Source organism: Caretta caretta, chromosome 4 (genome assembly GCF_965140235.1).
Source record: "Caretta caretta isolate rCarCar2 chromosome 4, rCarCar1.hap1, whole genome shotgun sequence".
NCBI lineage: Eukaryota > Metazoa > Chordata > Testudines > Cheloniidae > Caretta > Caretta caretta.
The window spans coordinates 37,980,954-38,000,727 of NC_134209.1; the positions used below are offsets into that span (position 1 = coordinate 37,980,954).

At 41.6% G+C, this 19,774-nt stretch overlaps 1 protein-coding gene across 1 annotated transcript in view; it reads left to right on the plus strand.

Annotated features, from left to right (window-relative positions):
• The window catches only part of DAPP1 (dual adaptor of phosphotyrosine and 3-phosphoinositides 1), a 45,478-nt gene extending 27,264 nt beyond the window's left edge, over positions 1-18,214 (plus strand). Inside the window, exons 4-9 of the mRNA XM_048846623.2 lie at positions 6,435-6,565; positions 9,662-9,709; positions 12,650-12,712; positions 13,954-14,039; positions 14,709-14,796; positions 16,846-18,214. Coding sequence (XP_048702580.1) covers positions 6,435-6,565; positions 9,662-9,709; positions 12,650-12,712; positions 13,954-14,039; positions 14,709-14,796; positions 16,846-16,896 — 467 coding nt within the window. The 3' untranslated portion in view covers positions 16,897-18,214. The remainder of the gene's footprint in view (positions 1-6,434; positions 6,566-9,661; positions 9,710-12,649; positions 12,713-13,953; positions 14,040-14,708; positions 14,797-16,845) is intronic.
• The last annotated feature ends 1,560 nt before the right edge of the window (positions 18,215-19,774 follow it).

Genomic DNA, 19,774 nt, shown 5'->3' on the forward strand with positions numbered 1-19,774 from the left:
GCACTTGGAGATCTATGGATGAAAAGTTGTATAAGGCCCTGAGATCGGGTTGGGGGTGCAGGCTCCAGGTGGGGCCAGAAGTGTGGGGTTCAGGGTGCAGAAGAGGATTTCCGGGCTAGGGCAGGGGGTTAGGGTACAGAGGAAGGTGATGACTCCAGCTCGCGGTGCAGGCTCTGGGATGGGGCCAGGGATGAGAGGTTTGGAGTGCAGGAGGGGCTCTGGGCTGGGGCTGAGGGATTTGGAGTGTGGGAGGGGGTGAGGGCTCCAGCTAGGAGTGTGGGCTCTGGGATGGGGCCAGGGTTGCGGGGGCGGCTCTACCAATTTTGCCGCCCCAAGCAGTCGGCACCAAATTGCCTCCCTGCCGCACCTGGAAGAGCGGCGGAGGTGCCGCCGAATTGCCGCCGTGGGACACAGACTGCCGCCCCATTCTGAATGCCTCCCAAGCACCTGCTTGGAAAGCTGGTGCCTGGAGTCGGCCCTGTGGGGATGAGAGGTTTGGGGTGCAGGAGGGGGCTCTGTGCTGGGGCCAAGGGGTTCGGAGTGTGGGAGGGGGTGAAGGCTCTGGCTGGGAGTGTGGGCACTGGGGTGGGGCCGAGGTTGAGAGGTTTGGGGTGAATGAGGGGGCTCTGAGCTGGGGCTGAGGAGTTTGGGAGCTCAGGGCAGGGGCAGGGTATTGGGGGTGTGTGGGGTGCAGGGTTTGCAAGGGAGTTTGGGTTTGGGAGGGGACTCCAAGATGGGGCAGAGGGTTGGGGAGCAGGAGGGGGTTTGGGGTACAGGGTCCCGGTGGCGCTTACCATGGCTCCTAGGAAGTGGTCGACAGGTCCTAGCAGCCCCTAGGTGCATGGGTGGCCAGAGAGGCTCCGCGCGCTGCCCTTGCACCTGCAGGCAGTGCCCCTGCAGCTCCCATTGGTCAGCACTAGGAGCTGCAACAGTGCACGGCGCCTCCCTGGCTACCCATGTGCCTGGTGGCCGCTTCTGGGAGCCACGCAGAGCCAGGGCAGGTAGAGAACCTGTCTTAGCCCAGGCCCCCGCTGCGCTGCCGACCGGACTTTTAACGGCCTGGTTGGCAGTGCTGACCGGAGCCACCAGGGTCTAAAAACGGACACCTGGCAACCCTACCCTGAGATCCTGCGAAGTGATGCATGTGGGTACAGAGGTACTTTCGTTCTGGATTGGGGCCTAAGCGTTAGAATTCTAACTAGCCTTATTTCTGTCTATAGCTTTATTAGTCATTGCAAATAGCTATACACATTAATGCTGGTTTTACTTCAGTGTTCCAATGTGCACACTTCTTCCCTTACTTCCGATAATGCAAAAATTCAAACGAACAAAAATGTGACTCAGGCTAGTATTTGCTGTGAGACAGTTTCTTGAATAGACAATTGACTGGTATAAAAGCTCACTTCAGTAACAAGGGTAGAAGCAATACACGGTCACATTTCCGTCTTCTTGCCAAACAAACATAGTCAAAAGATTATTTTTTTTCTATTTGTTTGCTTTCTTTACCAGTTCTCAGCTAATGGTTTTTAAAAACCATGTGTAAGCTTTGAGTCATTAACCAGACAGAAAAACCAAACTGTGGCTTTAATCGGCTCAAATTTCCAAGAATATAGTCACATATTTTCCTGTTCTGTTAGTTTTCAGAAGATCCCTATTTGTTGGAAAGCAGAAATATATACCAATCCTCCCCAACCCCCCTCCCCCCCCCAAAACCCCAACCCTAAAACCACACACACACCACAAAAATGTCTTGCTACGGATTGAACTGGACATTTCTATTTCTTATATACTTACTGAATGATGCTACCTAAAATATTCCTTATGGAAAAATCCTACAGAACTTAATAGAAAATAGTATCATTTTTATAGAATGTTTAAACTTGGGTATGCAATTCTGCCGCAAGTATATAATTGTCTACGGAACTTAATACATAGGATATCGCTCTCTCTTCATTTCGAGTAATTGCTAATAGAGGCCTCTTGGTTCCATCCTTATTAAATGTAAAAGAAATTTTCCGTAGAGCTAGGGAGAATTAAACTGACTATGACCCTTGACCTACACCACATAGCTCAAGTTAAGCATATCACATTTGCATGCTTCCCTGTTTCTATGATCGGATGTCAGCTATTTACTTCAAATGTTATTTTTTCCCCATCCCCTCTTGCAAAATATAACTCATCAGCAGAATTTAATACATTATTAACAATCATTTGGAAAGTTTATTTTGTATTGTCTCTTTGATCTCCTTTTTCAGCTAGGCTTGTGAGCTTTGTAGTATTAGAAAATGCATATGGGTAGTGAAGAAGGTTGGATCTGAAGCACCAGTCTAATTTTAGAGATCTCCTTTGCTAGTGTTTTGCTGCAAACATAAACTCTCCGCTGTTTAATCAGAGCTCCATGAAGGTTCGTCTGAAGGACATGCGGATCACATACTTGACACTTGTATAAGACTTCGTCTTACCAAGCAGTGATATAGCGAGCAAGAATATTAATAGCTTGTTTCAGAAAAGGTGATATTTCTACCCTAAAAACAAAGTTAAATGTTGTGACATTGTAACCAAGTTATAGTGCTAACTGGAACAAACTGACCAACAACAGACTAATGTGTTCTTGTTTTATTAAGGTAGTGTGACCCACTGGCGAGATTATCAAACCAGGAGTCAAGGACCCTGGTTTCTCTTCCTGACTTTACTATTGATTCAGTGTGTGATGGTGCTTCATTTCCCTATCTCTACAATGGGGATAAGAATGCTTACTCACCTTTATGAAGTGCTTTGAGATATATATAGGTAAAAATTCCAAATGTATTATTATTGCCTGATATTTATATAGCAGCGTGAGGTTGTGCCACCTACTCAGGAGTAAGAGAAGAGAACGGAAGCTCCTTTTCTGATTACCAAAGGTTACTGGTCTCTTTAGCTGAGCTCAGTAAATTCTTTAGATACAGAGGTTCCTATAGCCTGCTGGAGTAAGCTCATACGAATAGAGGCATGTTTGATTCATCAATAGTGGACCCTGCTATATCTTAGTTTTTTCATTACTCTGAGGGAAGGTGGCAGGTTCTATCTGGGATACCTGTAGCCTTATTAACTATCAGATCAGCTACTTGGTGAAGGGGTTTAATTAATTATGTTAGCTGAGTCTGTGTGAGAAGCTTGGAGTGTGGCTTAAAAACCACCCTCAAAGGAACTTCTCTGCCTGCAAAGGAAAGGAAAAAAACAAGAAAAACTAAACATGAGCCAAATACTTACCAGCTAGAAGGAAGAAAGATACAGTCAGCTGCAATGCACTAATGGCCACCATGAGCCCCTGAGGGGTGCAGCTGGTTCTTTCCCCTGGTTTTAAAGGGTTGGCTATTAGAGGAGAGCATTCTGGGAATGGACCTTATAAAATGAATGAACCAAGTGTGGAGAAGGACACGTATAACTAGATATACTGAAAGAAGATAGTGCAATTTAAATAAAGAAGACAAGTTAGGTTATTAACTTCCAGAAGATTAGGGATTTTAGTGTGAGATACCAATGAAGTCAGGTTGTTTACACGTTGTAGATATTCATGTCCCTCTATTCTGTTAGGTTTGAATAATAAAAATGTGGATTTATTTTTGTTTCATCACTGGTTTCCTGTTTTTAAGTTTTACTTTATCACTTTGCAAGTGGACAGACTGTAGCTGAGTCAGAATATTGCCAAAACAACAGCCGTAACACCCCTCTTCTCTAACACCACACCCACAAACACAAAACCCATCAGCTGATCACAACTGCTCAGGGCTGCCTTTGTATCTCTCTTAGGATGGCTCTCTTAAGCCTTGATACTCTGAAGATTTAATTATATGCTTAACTTTATATACTAAGTAAACCTATTGATTTAAATGGGACTAACTGTAGTGCATAAATTTAGGCCAGGTTTATTTTTATAAACATTGCCAGTTTAGTATTGTTAGGCAAGGGTTTAATTTTTGTACACAATATTTGTGCCACCAAAATAGACACAGTTATACTAGCAAAAAAAGGGCTTTTGCTGGTACAGCTTGTTTTGCTTGGGAACTGGTACAACCTATTGTAAAGTACTCTGTTGCCAGAATAAGATACAGCTATGTTAGGAGGATTGCCTATATAGGTATACCGCTAAACCTTTTCTAGTATAGATGGGATCTGGTGGTATCGGGGATTGTGTCTTTAAGGGCTGAGCTTCCTAGATAGTCTGGACGCTGTGAAGCTCCTGTTGTTATGCCCAGCCAGCTGGAACTGGACACAGAATAAAGAGATCGCTTGCAAGCATCTGAAGCAGAGCGACCCCTGTTCCCCAAGACCGGAAGCATGTGCATAAGTGTCTGCAGGATTGGGGCCCCAGGTAGCAGCAGTGTCCCTTAGTACCCTATCCAGGTCACTGGTTCAGTGGACAGCAGTACCTCTTCCTATAGCACTTTGGGTTTTCCTTGTGGATCTCCAATCCAAGTCCTCATTAGTCTTAACATTGCTTAGCTTGTGAGAACTGATGATCACAAGCTCAAGAGGACATGACTAGTCAAGTTTCAATCATGGAAATTAAATAAGAGATATTTTAACATATGCTAAATGGAGGGAAGGCCTGAAAAACGTCATTTTCATGTAATTTGTTTCTCTTTCACAAATAGAAAATGAGTGTTTCAAAAAACAAACAAACCAACAACCACCCTGCCTTTTAGGTACTACCTCATACATTCTATAGCCAAGATTGTATTTACTGAGGAAGTTCTATAAAAATAGAAGTTGTAAATCTTCTCTAATAGGAAACATGAAGCATTTACAGTAGAAAGCACTTAGGGTGACCAGATATCTCAATTTTATAGGGACAGTCCCAATATTTGGGGCTTTTTCTTATATAGGTGCCTATTACCCCCCATCTCCTGTCCCGATTTTTCACACTTTCTATCTGGTCACCCAGAAGAAAAGCACTTTTCATCCATAGAGTAATTATCAAAGGTGGGTCAGCTTTATTATTCCCAGCGTTATTATTGCAGATGGGAAAATGAAAGCCCAGGGAGATGAAGTGATTTGACCAATGCCACACAGTAGGTCAGTGGCCATCCAGGCAGATAACAACAGTCTCCTGGTACCTGATCGCAGGTCCCATCTACTGGACCATTCTCTTTATTGTGCATAAAAGACTGAAGTGAACATCTCTCCATCTTTGCACTAGACTTAAAAACTTTGGGTCCTTATATCCACAACTCTGAGTTTGGGTGCTTAAAAAAGGCACAATGTATTTATATACAACTATGAAAAAATCGAGGATACTGGGCATAGATACATAATTCCATCTCTTCTAATGAGAAGGATGTTTATCCATGTCAGAGATTTATGTGAGGTAAGAAATGGCTTCCAATTGTGAAACACAGATTAGGTGCTTGATAATCAAGAAAGCCACATGTTGTGTGTCTACTCCAATTATCCTAATAATGATGATTCCATGAACAAAAGCAGATTCAAACTACAGCTCTAAGGGGAACAAAGAAAACATATTTCTCTTGCCTCATGCAGGTGTGAAAGTTCTGTGGTGCTGCCTTCTTGGCTTTTCTACTCGTATCAAATTAGGAAGAGGTTTACATGAATATCTGCTTGAAGGCAGATTCAAAAAGTCAGGCCTGGTCTGCAGTTAAAACTTATAGCTATGTCAGTCAGGGGTGTGAAAAAAACAACTACCTACTGTAATAGCTGTGCTGACAAAACCCCAGCGTAGACTCAGCTATGCCAAGAGAAAAGGGCTTCTTTGCTGATGTCATTTGGGGAGGGGTTGTTTTTAAACGAGCAGAACTCCTCCTTCTGTTGGTGCTGCAGCTACTTGAGGGGCCTATGTTGGTATGGGTGTGTCAACATAGCTATGCCGGCATCAGCTCTATAGCGTAGACACAACCATGGCACCTACTTGAAGGAATAGAAGAGAAGAGGTGCAGTTGGCATGTATAGGAAAGCAGAGGTTTTCAGACACAGCAGAGGGGCAGGATTTGGGTAACCCACACAGGAGATCCTGAGTCCACATGCACAGTGGAGCAGAGATCCAGGACTTTTTGGGAGCAGGGCAGGGTAGAGTCAAGGGTGAAGGATCCACTCAAGTCAGGTGGAACCGCTGCTACACAGATCCATTAGTCACTGCCCATAGCCGCTCTGCAGTTTGTGGGGAAGGATTCTTGTTCCCTGTGGAAAACCTTATGTACAGTCCAGTTACTTAGGCTGTGCACTTTGAAAATGATTTGCCTAATTTAGTCAATAATTTAAGTGTCATTTATGACATGATTGTCCTCTGACCTGTGTGTGACCAAAATCCCACTCTTGTCTTAGGAACCTGACAACACAGGAGTGCTCCAGAACTCCAAACACACACACACACCTGGGACAATCATTTTGTATTATCCACTTTGTCACGTCACTCACTAGTGCTATCTTTTATTCAGGCACCCTAATTGTACTGAAACATCCGTATCCCCGGAAAGTGGAAGAACCTTCTATTTATGAGTCTGTCCGGGTTCACACTGCGATGCAAACAGGAAAAACTGAAAATGATCTTGTCCTGAATGCACCTTCGGTAGGTTACTTTTCTGTTATTAAGATTCTGAATGTAATGCAGCCAGACAAGTGAGCCCTAGAGCATCTACCCTTTTAAAAATGGTTATAGCCAAGAAAATAATCCTGCTGGTACATAGTCTTGTGATGAATAAGAACTTTTCCACCATTCTCCTCAGGAGATCAGCAATGCTGAGCATTAGAAAATGTTAATAAGCGAGCTGTCATATGCAAATCTTTCCATCTGAACTAAAATTATTTTTGACTCTTGAAGAACCAAAGAGCTCCACCCCATCCCTTTAGAATATTAACTTTAAAAAGTTTTGAAACTAGTCAGTTTTTACAAAAAAATCATAGCCAGAATGATTTAATGATGAAATACATCCTAGAATACTCAAGGAGCTGACTGAGGAGATATCTGAACCATTAGCGATTACCTCTGAAAACTCATGGAAAATGGGTGAGATTCCAGAGAACTGGAAGAGGGCAAATATAGTGCCCATTTATAAAAAGGGGAATAAGGACAAACCGGGGAATTATAGACCAGACAGCTTAACTTCAGTATCCAGAAAGACAAAGGAGCAAATAATCTGGCAATCAATTTGCAAACACCTGGAAGATAATAAGGTGATAAGTAACAGTGAGCATGGGTTTATCAATAATAAATCCTGTCAAACCAACCTAACAGCTTTCTTTGACAGAGTAACAAGCCTTGTGGATAGGAGGTATATCTGTGTGGTAGATGAGGTATATCTTGACTTCAGTAAGGCTTTTGACATTGTCTCACATGACCCTCTCATAAACAAACTTGGGAAATATAGCCTAGATGGAGCTACTGGAGGGTCGGTGCATTACTGGTTGGAAAACCATTCCCAGGGAGGCTATGTCTACACTACAAGCTATGTTGGCATAACTTACGTCAGTGTGGTGTGAAAAAACCACCCCCTGAGTGACATAAATTACACCGACATAAGCGCTCATGAGCACAGAGCTACGTCGGTGGGAGAGCTTCTCCCGGTGACACAGCTTCTGCTGCTTGCGGAGGTGTTTTATTATACCGACGGGAGAGAGCTCTCCCGTCGGCATGGAGCGTCTTCACCAGACATGGTGCAGCGGTGCAATGGTATCAGTATAGCTGTGCCGCTACAGTGCTGTACGTAGAGACATGGCCAGAGTAGTTACCGATGGTTCACAGTCAAGCGGGAAAGGCATCTTGGGAGGAGTACTGCAGGGATGGGCGCTAGGTCCAGTTCTGGTCAGTATCTTCATCAATGATTTAGAGAATGGCAGAGAGAGTACACTTAAAAAGTCTGAGGACAATACCAAGCTGGGAGAGGTTACAAGGGCTTTGGAGGATAGGATTCCAATTCAAAATGATCTGGACAAACTGGAGAAATGGTCTGAAGTAAATAACATGAAATTCAATAAGGACAAATGCAAAGTTCTCCACTTAGGAAGGAACAATCAGTTGCACACATACAAAATGAGAAATGACTGCCTAGGAAGGAGTACTGAGGAAAGGGACCTGGGGGTCACAGTGGACCACAAGGTAAATATGAGTGAACAGCGTAACACTTGCAAAAAAAAAAAAAGCAAATATCATTCTGGGATGTATCAGCAGAAGTATTGTAAGCAAGACACGGGAAGTCATTCTACCACTCTACTCCACACTGATATGGCCTCAACTGGAGTACTGTGTCCGGTTCTGGGCACCATATTTTCAGGAAAGATGTGGACAAATTGGAAAAAGTCTAGAGGAGAGCAACAAAAATGATTAAAGGTCTAGAAAATGTGGTCTATGATGAAAGATTGAAAACATTGGGTTTGTTTAGTCTGGAGAAGAGAAGACTGAAGGGGGACATGATAACAGTTTTCACTACATAAAAGGTTGTTACAAAGAGAAGGCTGAAAAATTGTTCTCATTAACCTCTGAAGATAGGACAAGAAACAATGGTCTTAAATTGCGGCAGGGGAGGTTTAGGTTGGACATTAGGAAAAACTTTCTAATTGTCAGGATGGTTAAGCACTGGAACAAATTGCCTGGGGGGAAGGGGGGTTGTGGAATCTCTGTCATTGGAAATTTTTAAGAACAGGTTAGACAAATACCTGTCAGGAATGGTCTAGATGACAGGTCTCAGAGTAGCAGCCATGTTAGTCTGTATTCGCAAAAAGAAAAGGAGTACTTCGTGCATCCGATGAAGTGAGCTGTAGCTCACGAAAGCTTACGCTCAAATAAATTTGTGAGTCTCTAAGGTGCCACAAGTACCCCTTTTCTTTTTAGGAATGGTCTAGTTATTACTTAGTCCTGTCTTGAGTGCAGGGGACTAGATTAGATGATCTATTGAGGTCCCTTCCAGTCCTGCACTTCTATGATTCAGTGATTTCCAGATATCTCTGATGAAGATGATGAAAAGTCAGGCCTTTCTTGAAGTTTCAAGGGGCGCATCCAAGAAGTTTAAGCACCCACATCATTAATCATTTTTGAAAATCAAGGCCAAAATTGTGCAACCAACATTCCGACTGTTGTCAAATGCGTGTTTTTGCCTAACTGGATCAAAAATTCCCTAGCGCATGCTTTGTGTTATGCTATGTTCTGTTCGTACTCTGCTCATCTTTAGTTGGAAGGGCTTTTGTCACATATAGAGAATACTTAACCAAAGCAAATTAAAATCTGTCCCAGTTCTTTGGGTTTTTTTAATGTTTCCAGAACAGTTTACATGGATAATCCCATTGGCTGGTAAGATCTAATACAGTACTTAAGTATTATGACATGTGGCATCTAGGTAAATGAAGTAAAATGACTTAATTGCTGAGTATATTTTACTGAATATGGGTCATTATATACTTGGAGAACTCTGTGAATAGATTCTGGCCTACTCATATTCACAATTACCCCCTGGTGTAAGAGGGTACCACTCCTTTGAAGTCAATGGAATGACGTTTGGGGGAATTTGGCCCACACTGTGGGGACAGTACAGAAGCTGCACGAGCATAAGGATAAGATGAGTGGTTGTGGGAGGTATCTGGAGAAGAATGAGCAATAGTTTGATTTTGTTTTGCTCATAATAAAAAGGAACAAAATATAAACACAGCTGAGTCTTTCCTTCTTTCTTTGCAGCTTGGTACAAAAGAAGGATACTTGATAAAACAAGGCAAAATAGTAAAGGTAAGAAAAACTTCAGAGCTTTCATACTCCTCTCTTCCATCCCATGCCCATAGAAAGAAATGAAAATTGAGGAGGAAGAGAAAATCCCAGGTTTAACTTAGCATCTTTGTGGTTTAATATCCTATATATAGTGAAATGAGAAATAAATCATTACCGAGAAAAATAGAAACGAACTCTGGAAAGTGAAGTGTAAAAGTATAATTAGGCAGATCAAAAAAGAATATGAAGAGCTAGCAAATGACACAAAAATTAACAGCAAATTTTGTTTTAAGTACATCAGGAGCAGGATGCCTGGCAAACAATTGGTGGGGCCACTGGGCAATTGAGGTGCTAAAGGAACACGCAAAAAAGACAAGGCCGTTGCGGAGAAGCTAAATGAATTCTTTGCATTGGTCTTCACTGAAGAGGATGTGTGGGAGATATCTACACCTGAGCCATTCTTTTTAGAAGACAAATCTGAGGAACTCACCCATATAGAAATGTAAATAGAGGAGGTTTTCGAACAGATTGGTAAATTAAACAGTAATAAGTCTCCTGGACCAGATGATACTCACCCAAGAGTTCTGAAGGGACTCAGATATGAAATTGCAGAACTACTAACTGTGGTATGTACCCTATTGCTTAATTCAGCCTCTGTAGCTGATGATTGGCGGATAACTAATGTGACAACAATTTCTTTAAAAGGCTCCAGAAGTCATCTTGGCAGTTACAGGCCAGTAAACCTGAAAAATACCAGGCAAATTGGTTGAAACGATAGTGATTAGCAGACGCATAGATGAAAGTGATATGTTGGGGAAGAGTCAACATGGTTTTTGTAAAGGGAAATCATGCCTCACCAATCTATTAGATTTCTTTGAGGGGGGTCAACAAACATGTGGACAAGGGTGATCCAGTGGATATAGTGTACTTGGACTTTCAGAAAAACTTTGACAAGGTCCCTCACCAAAGGCTCTTAAACAAACTAAATAGTCATGGGATAAGAGGGAAGGTCCTCTCATGGCTCAGTAACTGGTTAAAAGAAGGCTAGGAATAAAAGGTCAGTTTTAACAATGGAAAGAGGTAAACAGCAGGGTCCACCAAGGATCTGTATTGGGACTAGTGCTGTTCTACATATTCATAAATGGTCTGGAAAAAGAGGGTAAATAGTGAGGTGGGAAACTTTGCAGATGATATAAATTACTCAGGATAGTTAAGCAGACTCTGAAGAGTTACAAAGGGATCTCACAAAACTAGATGAGTGGGTAAGAAAATGGCAGATGAAATGCAATGTTGATAAGCTGAAAGTAATGCACATTGGAAAACATAATCCCTACCGTACATATAAAATGATGGGGTCTCAATTAGCTGTTACCATTCAAGAAAGAGATGCTGGCTTCATTGTGGATAGCTCTCTGAAAACATCTGCTCAATGTACAGTGGCAGTCAAAAAAGCTAATAGAATGTTCGGAACTATTAGGAAAGAAATAGATAAAAAGATCGAACATATCATAATGCTACTATATAAAGCCATGATAAGCCCAGACCTTGAACACTGCACTTCTGGACATATCCGCTCAAAAAGGTTCTGGACATATCCGCTCAAAAAAGATATGTTAGAACTGGAAAAAGTACAGTGAAGGGCAACAAAAATGATTAGGTGTATGGAACAATTTCCATCTGAGGAGAGATTAAAAAGACTGGGACTGTTCAGTTTGGAAAAGAGACGACTGAGGGGGGATGTGATACTGGTCAGTAAAATCAGGAATAGTGTGGAGACAATTAATAAGGATGTGTTATCTACCCCTTTACATAACACACAAACCAGGAGTCACACAATGAAATCAATAGGCCATGGTTTAAAACAAACCTAAGGAAGTACTTCTTCACACAATGCACTATCAACCTGTGGAACTCATCGCCAGGGGATGTTGTGAAGGCCAAAAGTATAACTGTGTTCAAAAAAGAATTAGAAAAGTTCATGGAGGATAGGTCCCTAGCCAAGATGGTCAGGGATGCAACCCCTTCCTCTGGGTGTCCCTAAGCCTCTGACTGCTAGAAGCATGGGTTGGATGATGAGGAATGGATCACTTGATAAATTGCCCTGTTCTGATCACTCCTGTTGAAGCATCTGGCACAGGCCACTGTCAGAGACAGGATACTGAGCTAGACGGACCATTGGTCTGACCCAGTATGGCCATTCTTATGTCTTTGATCTTTTTCTGTCAGTCAGTTGCTCAAAGGTCCATTTAATTGGTTTGACGTAATGCTGTAATATAGACACATTTGTTTCATTGATTGTTTAAAAGCTCTCTATCAGTCTGATCCTCTATATCTCATGACTTCAGTCCTACTCATGTAAGGTGCTGAGCACCCTCAGCTTCCATCATTGAGGCTGTTCAGAGAACCTCACAATAGCAGATCCCTTAATATAATATACCAATCTGGACCCTAACGTCTATCAGTACCAGGCAATCTGTGACGAAGTCTCAAGGTCTGGGCTTTCCTAGGAACTTTGATCTGAGAGGCAGATACTGTGCCTTTTCAGGCCAGCAGTCATGGGCAAGTCATCTAACCTCTCTGAACCTCAATTTTCCCATCTGTAAAATGGTGATAAAACTTATTCTTCTTTGTAAAGAACTTTGTGATCCGTAGGCAGAAAGTGTATGGTAGTGATTAATATTATCACCAATCTTAGGCCTTTCATGGTCAAGGTCTTCATTTTAATGCATCTAATTCCCATTTTATTTTATATAATATCTATATTACCTTTTTGGATGCCAGTCTAGTTTAGTAAAGGACAATTCCTGTTAAAGGAAAGTGTTCTTCTGATTAAACATAGAGCCTCTCATCTTTAAGAAACAAAATGGTTTCAAGAAAAAGGTTGCTTGATTTTGACTGCTGTATTTTTTTTGCTTTGTTTTAAAATTCTCAAACCATTTGCTTTCTTTCTTGATTTCTCAGAATTGGAAAATGAGGTGGTTTACACTGCATAGGAATGAACTTAAATATTTCAAAGACCAGACGGTGAGTAGCAAATTGTAATTTGACATGGTTTAAAATGATCAGATCTCAAATAGGGCCTGATCCTGAGAGCATTCAAATCCTTTGGAATTCAGTGGGAGTTGTAGGTGCCCTAGCATTTCTCAGGCTGAATACAATCGACATCAATTCCAGTATTTAAATCCCTGCAGTGCCATGCTCCCGTGACCTCACGTTTTTCACAGATGCCATGGTTCCACTTGTGGAACTCATGCATGTTTTTAGCCATCACATGCCAGGTGATGACAGGTTGATCTTGCTGCCGGTGAAGACAATAGTAGTTTTGTCATTGACTTTAGAGAATAATTATAATATTATAGCCTAGCAGATGTTTAATGTCTTGGCCATAACCCAATACAAAGCTATTCTTTACAGTATATTCTAAATTGCTTTGTTTAATCTTGTTTAAAGGGCAGAAGTGGTATTGGGGACTGTACCTTCAAGGGCTGAGTTTCTGAGAGAGAGCCTGGGCAGCAGGCTGTGAAGTTCTTGTTCTTATGTACAGCCAGTTGGAACCAGACACAGAATAAAGCAGATCTTTTACAAGCCCTTAATCACCGAGTTATCACTGAACACTTTCACTTGAGGATGCTGTTCCACAACCTCACTGAATTATTAATGGGATATTTTTCCTGATATTCAGGGTTTATTTTCCTTTCCTCAGTTTCACCCCATTATTCTGAGTTACACGATGCCTTTTCTCCCCTTTTGGTATTCCTGCTTTCCAAGCATTTACTCTCTGTTGCTCTGTTTTACATTACTTTGCCCCAGATGTAACAGCGTGGAAAACCCTTTTCCTGCCATCATGGGATATATAGCCACCAGCATACCCTCTTCACCAGAAGTCCCACTTTAGTGGGAAGCTATATGAAAAGCCTTGCTATTTTGGTGGCAGAGTCATTAGTCAGCTATATCCTTGTAAGTGTGCCCCAAACCTATTCTCTTCCAGCTGGCAGTACCATGCTGTCATCAGCCCAACTCTAAATTTAAAGGTATTTTCCTGTTCCTTGTATTCATCCAAATTCTGCTCTCAGATATATTGCTGTAAATTTGGATAGACTCCACTGCGTTACTCTGCATTTACTACTCCAACATAATTGAGAGCAGAATCTGGCCCCTTGTCACCATTAGTGCATGGAAAGAAAGTGAAACCTTGGGAGCGAGGTCAGCTACTGTCTTTCTTCCAGTTTCACACACTCTCATTTTTAAAATATGTTATTTTGAAGTCCACAGAACCAATTCGGGTACTAGACTTAACGGAATGCTCAGCAGTGCAATTTGATTACTCACAGGAACGAGTAAACTGTTTCTGGTAAGTTGCAGTCCAAATTAACCCTTGATTCTTTTGCCTAGCTTTTCCGAAAGCCATAATATACTCAGGAAACATTGATTTGCTATTGCCAGCCACTCCTGACAGACACCCGATGATAATGGGTGAGCATTATAGAGTCTCTCCCACTCTTTATTGTATCCATGTATCTGAACCAGCTCCCTTGATCAGTTCCACATAGCTCTGTAAGAGTCAATGCTGGAGATAGTACTCTTGCTTGAGCTATGGAGTTTCATTAATTATTGATTCCCACTTCCACTCAGAAAACTAAATTCAGCCCCAGGGTAGGCAGGTGCAACTCATACTGAGGTGAGACCACCACCAGTGAATTTAACCCTGGTTATTTTTGCAGCGTGTGCACTAAAGCCAACCCCAGCACAATTCTGCAAAACACAATTCATTTGTCAATACTGGCCAGGCACAATGTATTAACAAGACTCTCACTCTCAAGAACTGGATTAAAAAATAGTTCTGGCTAAACAGCTGAAACCGGACTGTAGGTAGGACCTGAGACATTAGCCACACAAATGTAGTATCACTCCAGCACCTGAAGTCTGAACAAAAACTGGTCGATGCCAATGTGGGAGGAAGCTCCGCTGTGGGAGGAAATACTGATTATTGGAATGGATTTAGATTATGTTTTCTTTACAGTTTAGTATTCCCGCTAAGGACATATTACCTGTGTGCAAAGACTGGCATAGAAGCTGATGAGTGGATTAAGATACTGCGATGGAAATTGGTAAGGAAATGGTGTGTTAAATGGCAGTGTGGGCAGAAGGCTAATCCTTAGGATTTAGCACACCAAAAGATCAGACAAGCATTTGTTGGCTCTTTCCTGTATTTACATGTCTAACAGATAGATGTATTTACCATAGCAGTGCATTAATCCAGCTATGATTACATTGCCATGCCCTTGTTGAAACTATATAGTCTTCTCCATTTTGAATGACCATTGAACAAGTTGTCATCCTAGATATTTTTCTTTTTCAATTCTTAAATTATGGATTTATTTCCAGTGCTACAGAAATCTCATTGTGGAGTTGGTTTGAGATTCTCTGCACAATGAGGTATTCTCCTTCCTAATGTATGTACGCCATCCATATGTACACTTAGCAATTTTTTTATTTGTAAAAATGCTCCAGTCAAATGGGCTCTGAGTGCATATATAAAATACATTAAACAGTAATCTCCAACAAAGTGTTGTCAACTCTCATGGTTTTATCATTAATCTCATGATTCTTGGTATTTTTCTTAAACACCTGGCATCATGTTGTTAAGTGAAATTCTGTTTTCATGGGAAGGAAAAGTGACTTTCTAGCCATCATGGTAGCAGAGAAAAGCTTGAAAACATGAAACCTAAAGGCTCCAAAAATTAGAAGGAAACATAAAAAGAACCCACATTCTTATATATTTTTTTAAATTGATGATTTTAGGGACCCAACTCATGATGATTTTTGACTGGCTAGGGTTGGCGATGCTGTGAACAAATTGAGAAAGTATTGCTCCCACTCAGTTAAAATTTCAGTGAGCCAGTCTGAACCTTCAAAGATTAGCATGCAACTTCTATTGACTTCAGTGAGTTGCATGCTTGGAGTCTATTCCACTACATGTATCACACATTATGAAATCTGTACATATGGACTGTGCGAGGCCTATAAAGTGAATAAGACTGCTTTTTATGAGGTATACATTTAGGGGTAAAAGTAAGCCGGTACGGCGTACTGGGAAAAAGTGTCCGCCAGTACCGGCCCGTACAGCTGACTTTAAAGCGCGGCCACGGCAAAGAACCCTATTTAAAGTGCTGCTGGGGCAGCGCTTTAACGTCGTTGCACCTTTTGACACCCCCCTCCCCTGGGCCGCCGATGGGAGGGGAGGGAGCAAAAGGAGCAGCTGCCCCTAACCCGGGCCCTTTAAATCGGGCGGCGCGGGCCAGGCTCAGCGGATGGGCTGGCTGGGGGACGCTGACCCCCAGCCCCGCCCCTTCCGCCCGAGGCCCCACCCCTTCCGGGGGGCCGGAGCCAGCTCCCCGTACCGGTAAGAGTTCAATTTTACTTTCACCCCTGTATACATTCCATAATGGTAAGTACATGACATGACATTTGTCACCACCACATTGATCTCTCTGCTATCCTTTTTCTATCTTGCCTATTTAGACTGTAAACTCTTTGGTGCAGGACCTGTCTACTATTCTTTTTATGCAGTGCCTGGTACAATGTGGCTCACTGTTCTTGGTTGGTCCCTAGGCACTACTGTAATAAACATGATTAATAATAAGATATTAAGGCATATATACAGCATAGTCCCTTTAAAAGTGCATCTGCCACACAGGAAGGGCATGTTAGGTTTTTTCCCAGGATCTTGTTTGTTGGCATTCCCCTGCATGTCTGTAAATCCCCAACAGGGACGACTAACTAGACTTGATCTACAGTTTAAAATCATTGCATTAAGAGATGCACACACAAAACTGGTTAAGCATTTTGTATGTGCATATTCTACAGTACTGTTGTCTGGAGTGCCTTCTGTGTTCATAGTCTTGTACAGAAGACAGAAAGAGACTGGCCCGTGCCCCAAGGGAATTTTTTACCTAGACTGTAGATAATACAGGCCCACACAGACAGCATACATTGGGAGATCAGGTGGGAGTCAAGAAGACAGGGCAACATGTTATAAATCTAACTTGCTCAAAAATCAGCAGCTAGTATTTTATCTCTGCCCAATTTTTATTTTCTTTGATATTTCTTTTTAACTCGCCACATATATGAATAAGTAATATTGTCTTTTGTTTCAGTCACAAATAAGAAAACACCAGGACCAGCGTGATGCCACCTCTCCCCTGTAGTTATGCCTCTAAATAATTTAGTCAGCGAGAGTCAGCCTTCAGCATTGAGCGTCACTTCACACGAGAGCAGTGTCAGCACATGAGTTACCTACAGTGTACATCTATGTACTTGCATATATAAGATTAACGCTAGAGGGACACTTTCAGAATGTGAAGTGTTATCAGTGAAAACTGTTGCATCCTAACAATGCTGGTTCCCTACCCACTCGCATGTTCCTATTCGGTTCACTTTTGCATCACAAAAGCGTTCAGTATTTGAAACGTTCGGCATCGTAGTAAAGCACTCTCAGTTAGCTTCATTGAGCTTCTGTAATAAATGCATAACTAACTACTAGCAACAGCTGTTCTGCATGGGTTAGCCCACTCATTTGAAATCAGCTTTTTTTCTGGAAACCTTAAATATTTGTTTTGCATTGTGTTTTAAGGGTTTAAATCCTAGAGGAAAATTATGTCTCCAGAGTGAATTTTTTTCATTGTGAAACTGACTAGAGTGTATTTTTGTAATTAATGTGAGTCCCTATTACATGGAAAATATAAACTTAATATTTTTAAAGTCCAATGTCAAAGTGGGTGATGAATAATATTTGGCTTTGATTAAAGATATTAGCGTCTGGTCGGATTCTACATTTTGGCAGTGGTAGTTGCAAGTGTGTAGATTGGTGCTCTCTCTTTCTGTTAAATAGAATGTATGTTACAGACATGTACAATATTGAGAGCATCCTTATTTATACATTGGGGTGATAAGGGCACAGGGCAGTTGGACCCCAGCGTCTCCATTCCCAGTACACCCATGAAGGAGTAGCCATAGGCACCCAGGGAATGAGGACAGAATGCTGTACAGCCAGCAAAGCCCTTGGTCCCCATTGGACCAAGAGCTTTTTAGTTTCAGAGTAACAGCCGTGTTAGTCTGTATTTGCAAAAAGAAAAGGAGTACTTGTGGCACCTTAGAGACGAACCAATTTATTTGAGCATAAGCTTTCGTGAGCTACAGCTCACTTCATCGGATGCATACTGTGGAAACTGCAGAAGACATTATATACACAGAGACCATGAAACAATACCTCCTCCCACCCCACTCTCCTGCTGGTAATAGCTTATCTAAAGTGACCACTCTCTTTACAATGTGTATGATAATCAAGGTGGGCCATTTCCAGCACAAATCCAGGTTTTTTTTCCAAAAGCCACACACACAAACTCACTCTCCTGCTGGTAATAGCTTATCCAAAGTGACCACTCTCCTTACAATGTGTATGAAAATCAAGGTGGGCCATCACTTGCCCACATGAAGATGATCATTAAATTTTACGCATTTCTGCTAGCCGCATCTGCTTGTAATGATCTTTTCCTTGGTTAGTATTGAGAGTTTACAGGCAGAAGCTATTAATTTTAGTTGATTAGGTTTGTGTGTTTTAGGGGACAGGGGCGAGGGGATAAGACAAGTTATATTCTGGAAATCAATTGTAAAGCATTTGGCAGCTCTCTGGACAAAGAAAGAAGGGATCATGAATTTGTTTTTAAATATCAAATTAGCTTGAATTGTACCTGCTCAAAAATGTTTTACATTAGACAAGGCCATGTTATGTTCTCCTGCCATATAAACTGCTGTGGCATTTTTTAAAAAAAGCACACCAACCAGTTTAATTTTCCATAGCTGCCTCTCTTCACATAGAAGAGGCAGCTAAGCCTGGAAAAAGAAGAGACTCCATTATGATAGAGGAAGAATTCAGAGTTGTAATTACAGGAATAGTATTTTGTTTTAACTTAGATGTTCACAGTATTTGACGAATTTTGTATAGACTAAATATTTTAAGATGTCTTGAGTAAATACGGTTTCACCATACTATTAAAAAGGTACTCTTTTAAAACTTAGATTGTGATGCCTGCAGTCAAGGAAGTTAGCAGAATGGTGTTCATACGCAACAAAGTTTTATAAAGTAATGATTTGCATCTCCGTTTTCCTCCCAAAGAAATAAGATAACTGCAATATAATAGAAATATCCGGTACAACCCTCTTGGTAAGCTAACAATAGTCATGCCTCTCTACTAATGGATGGAAAATCCTATGTGAGGTCAAATCATCTCACGATCAGAGCTTCTTCCCATGGGAACAGGCCGGTTACAGAATACTGGAAACAAGACGTAGTACACACTACCTCGCTCAAACAAACAATTGCAAACTGAAGCCAGGTTAGAATACAGCTTGCTGCTTTTCAAATGGAGCTTCACACAGACAGGCTGTTACACTGGTTGATCAGGGCTCTACATTGGCTGATTAGTTTCTACATGGAATTTGAAGTGTTTGCCTTATTGTATTAAAAATGCAGATGTTTTGGGACTAGATTATCTGAAAAACTGCCTCTTGCATGGGATACTTCGGCAGTTACAATCAGCACATGCTGGAGCCCCTTGATTTAAGTGGAAGAGACAGCTGGCAAGGCAGTCTCTGTAAAGATTCTTCAACTGAAGAATTCACAATCCCATAGACTAGAACCCAAATGTGGAAATATGCTGTAAAGCCAATCTTTTCCTTCTCAGGTTACCGAAGAGGCAGCGGGCTGAGGGATCCAAGGTTGAACTGGTAAGATGGGATTTGTTGTTGTTGTTGGAGGCAGAAAGTGTCCCCACAGCCCACCCTCAATCTTGAGGTGGAATTTTAGTAACGGTTACCAAGGGAAATCCGTGCTATTTTAAATCAGAAATCCCACACCAAACTCTGAAGTTTTGCTCTAAAAAAAGGCATTATATGGCCCCCAAGTGTTTTCACTTCTAGAAAACTAACGTCTAGAGGTAGACAGTTGACAGCAAATGATGCGTGTTTTTATAAAAATGTAGAAATTCAAAAATGATGAGACCCAGATGAGATCTACACAGGTTATTA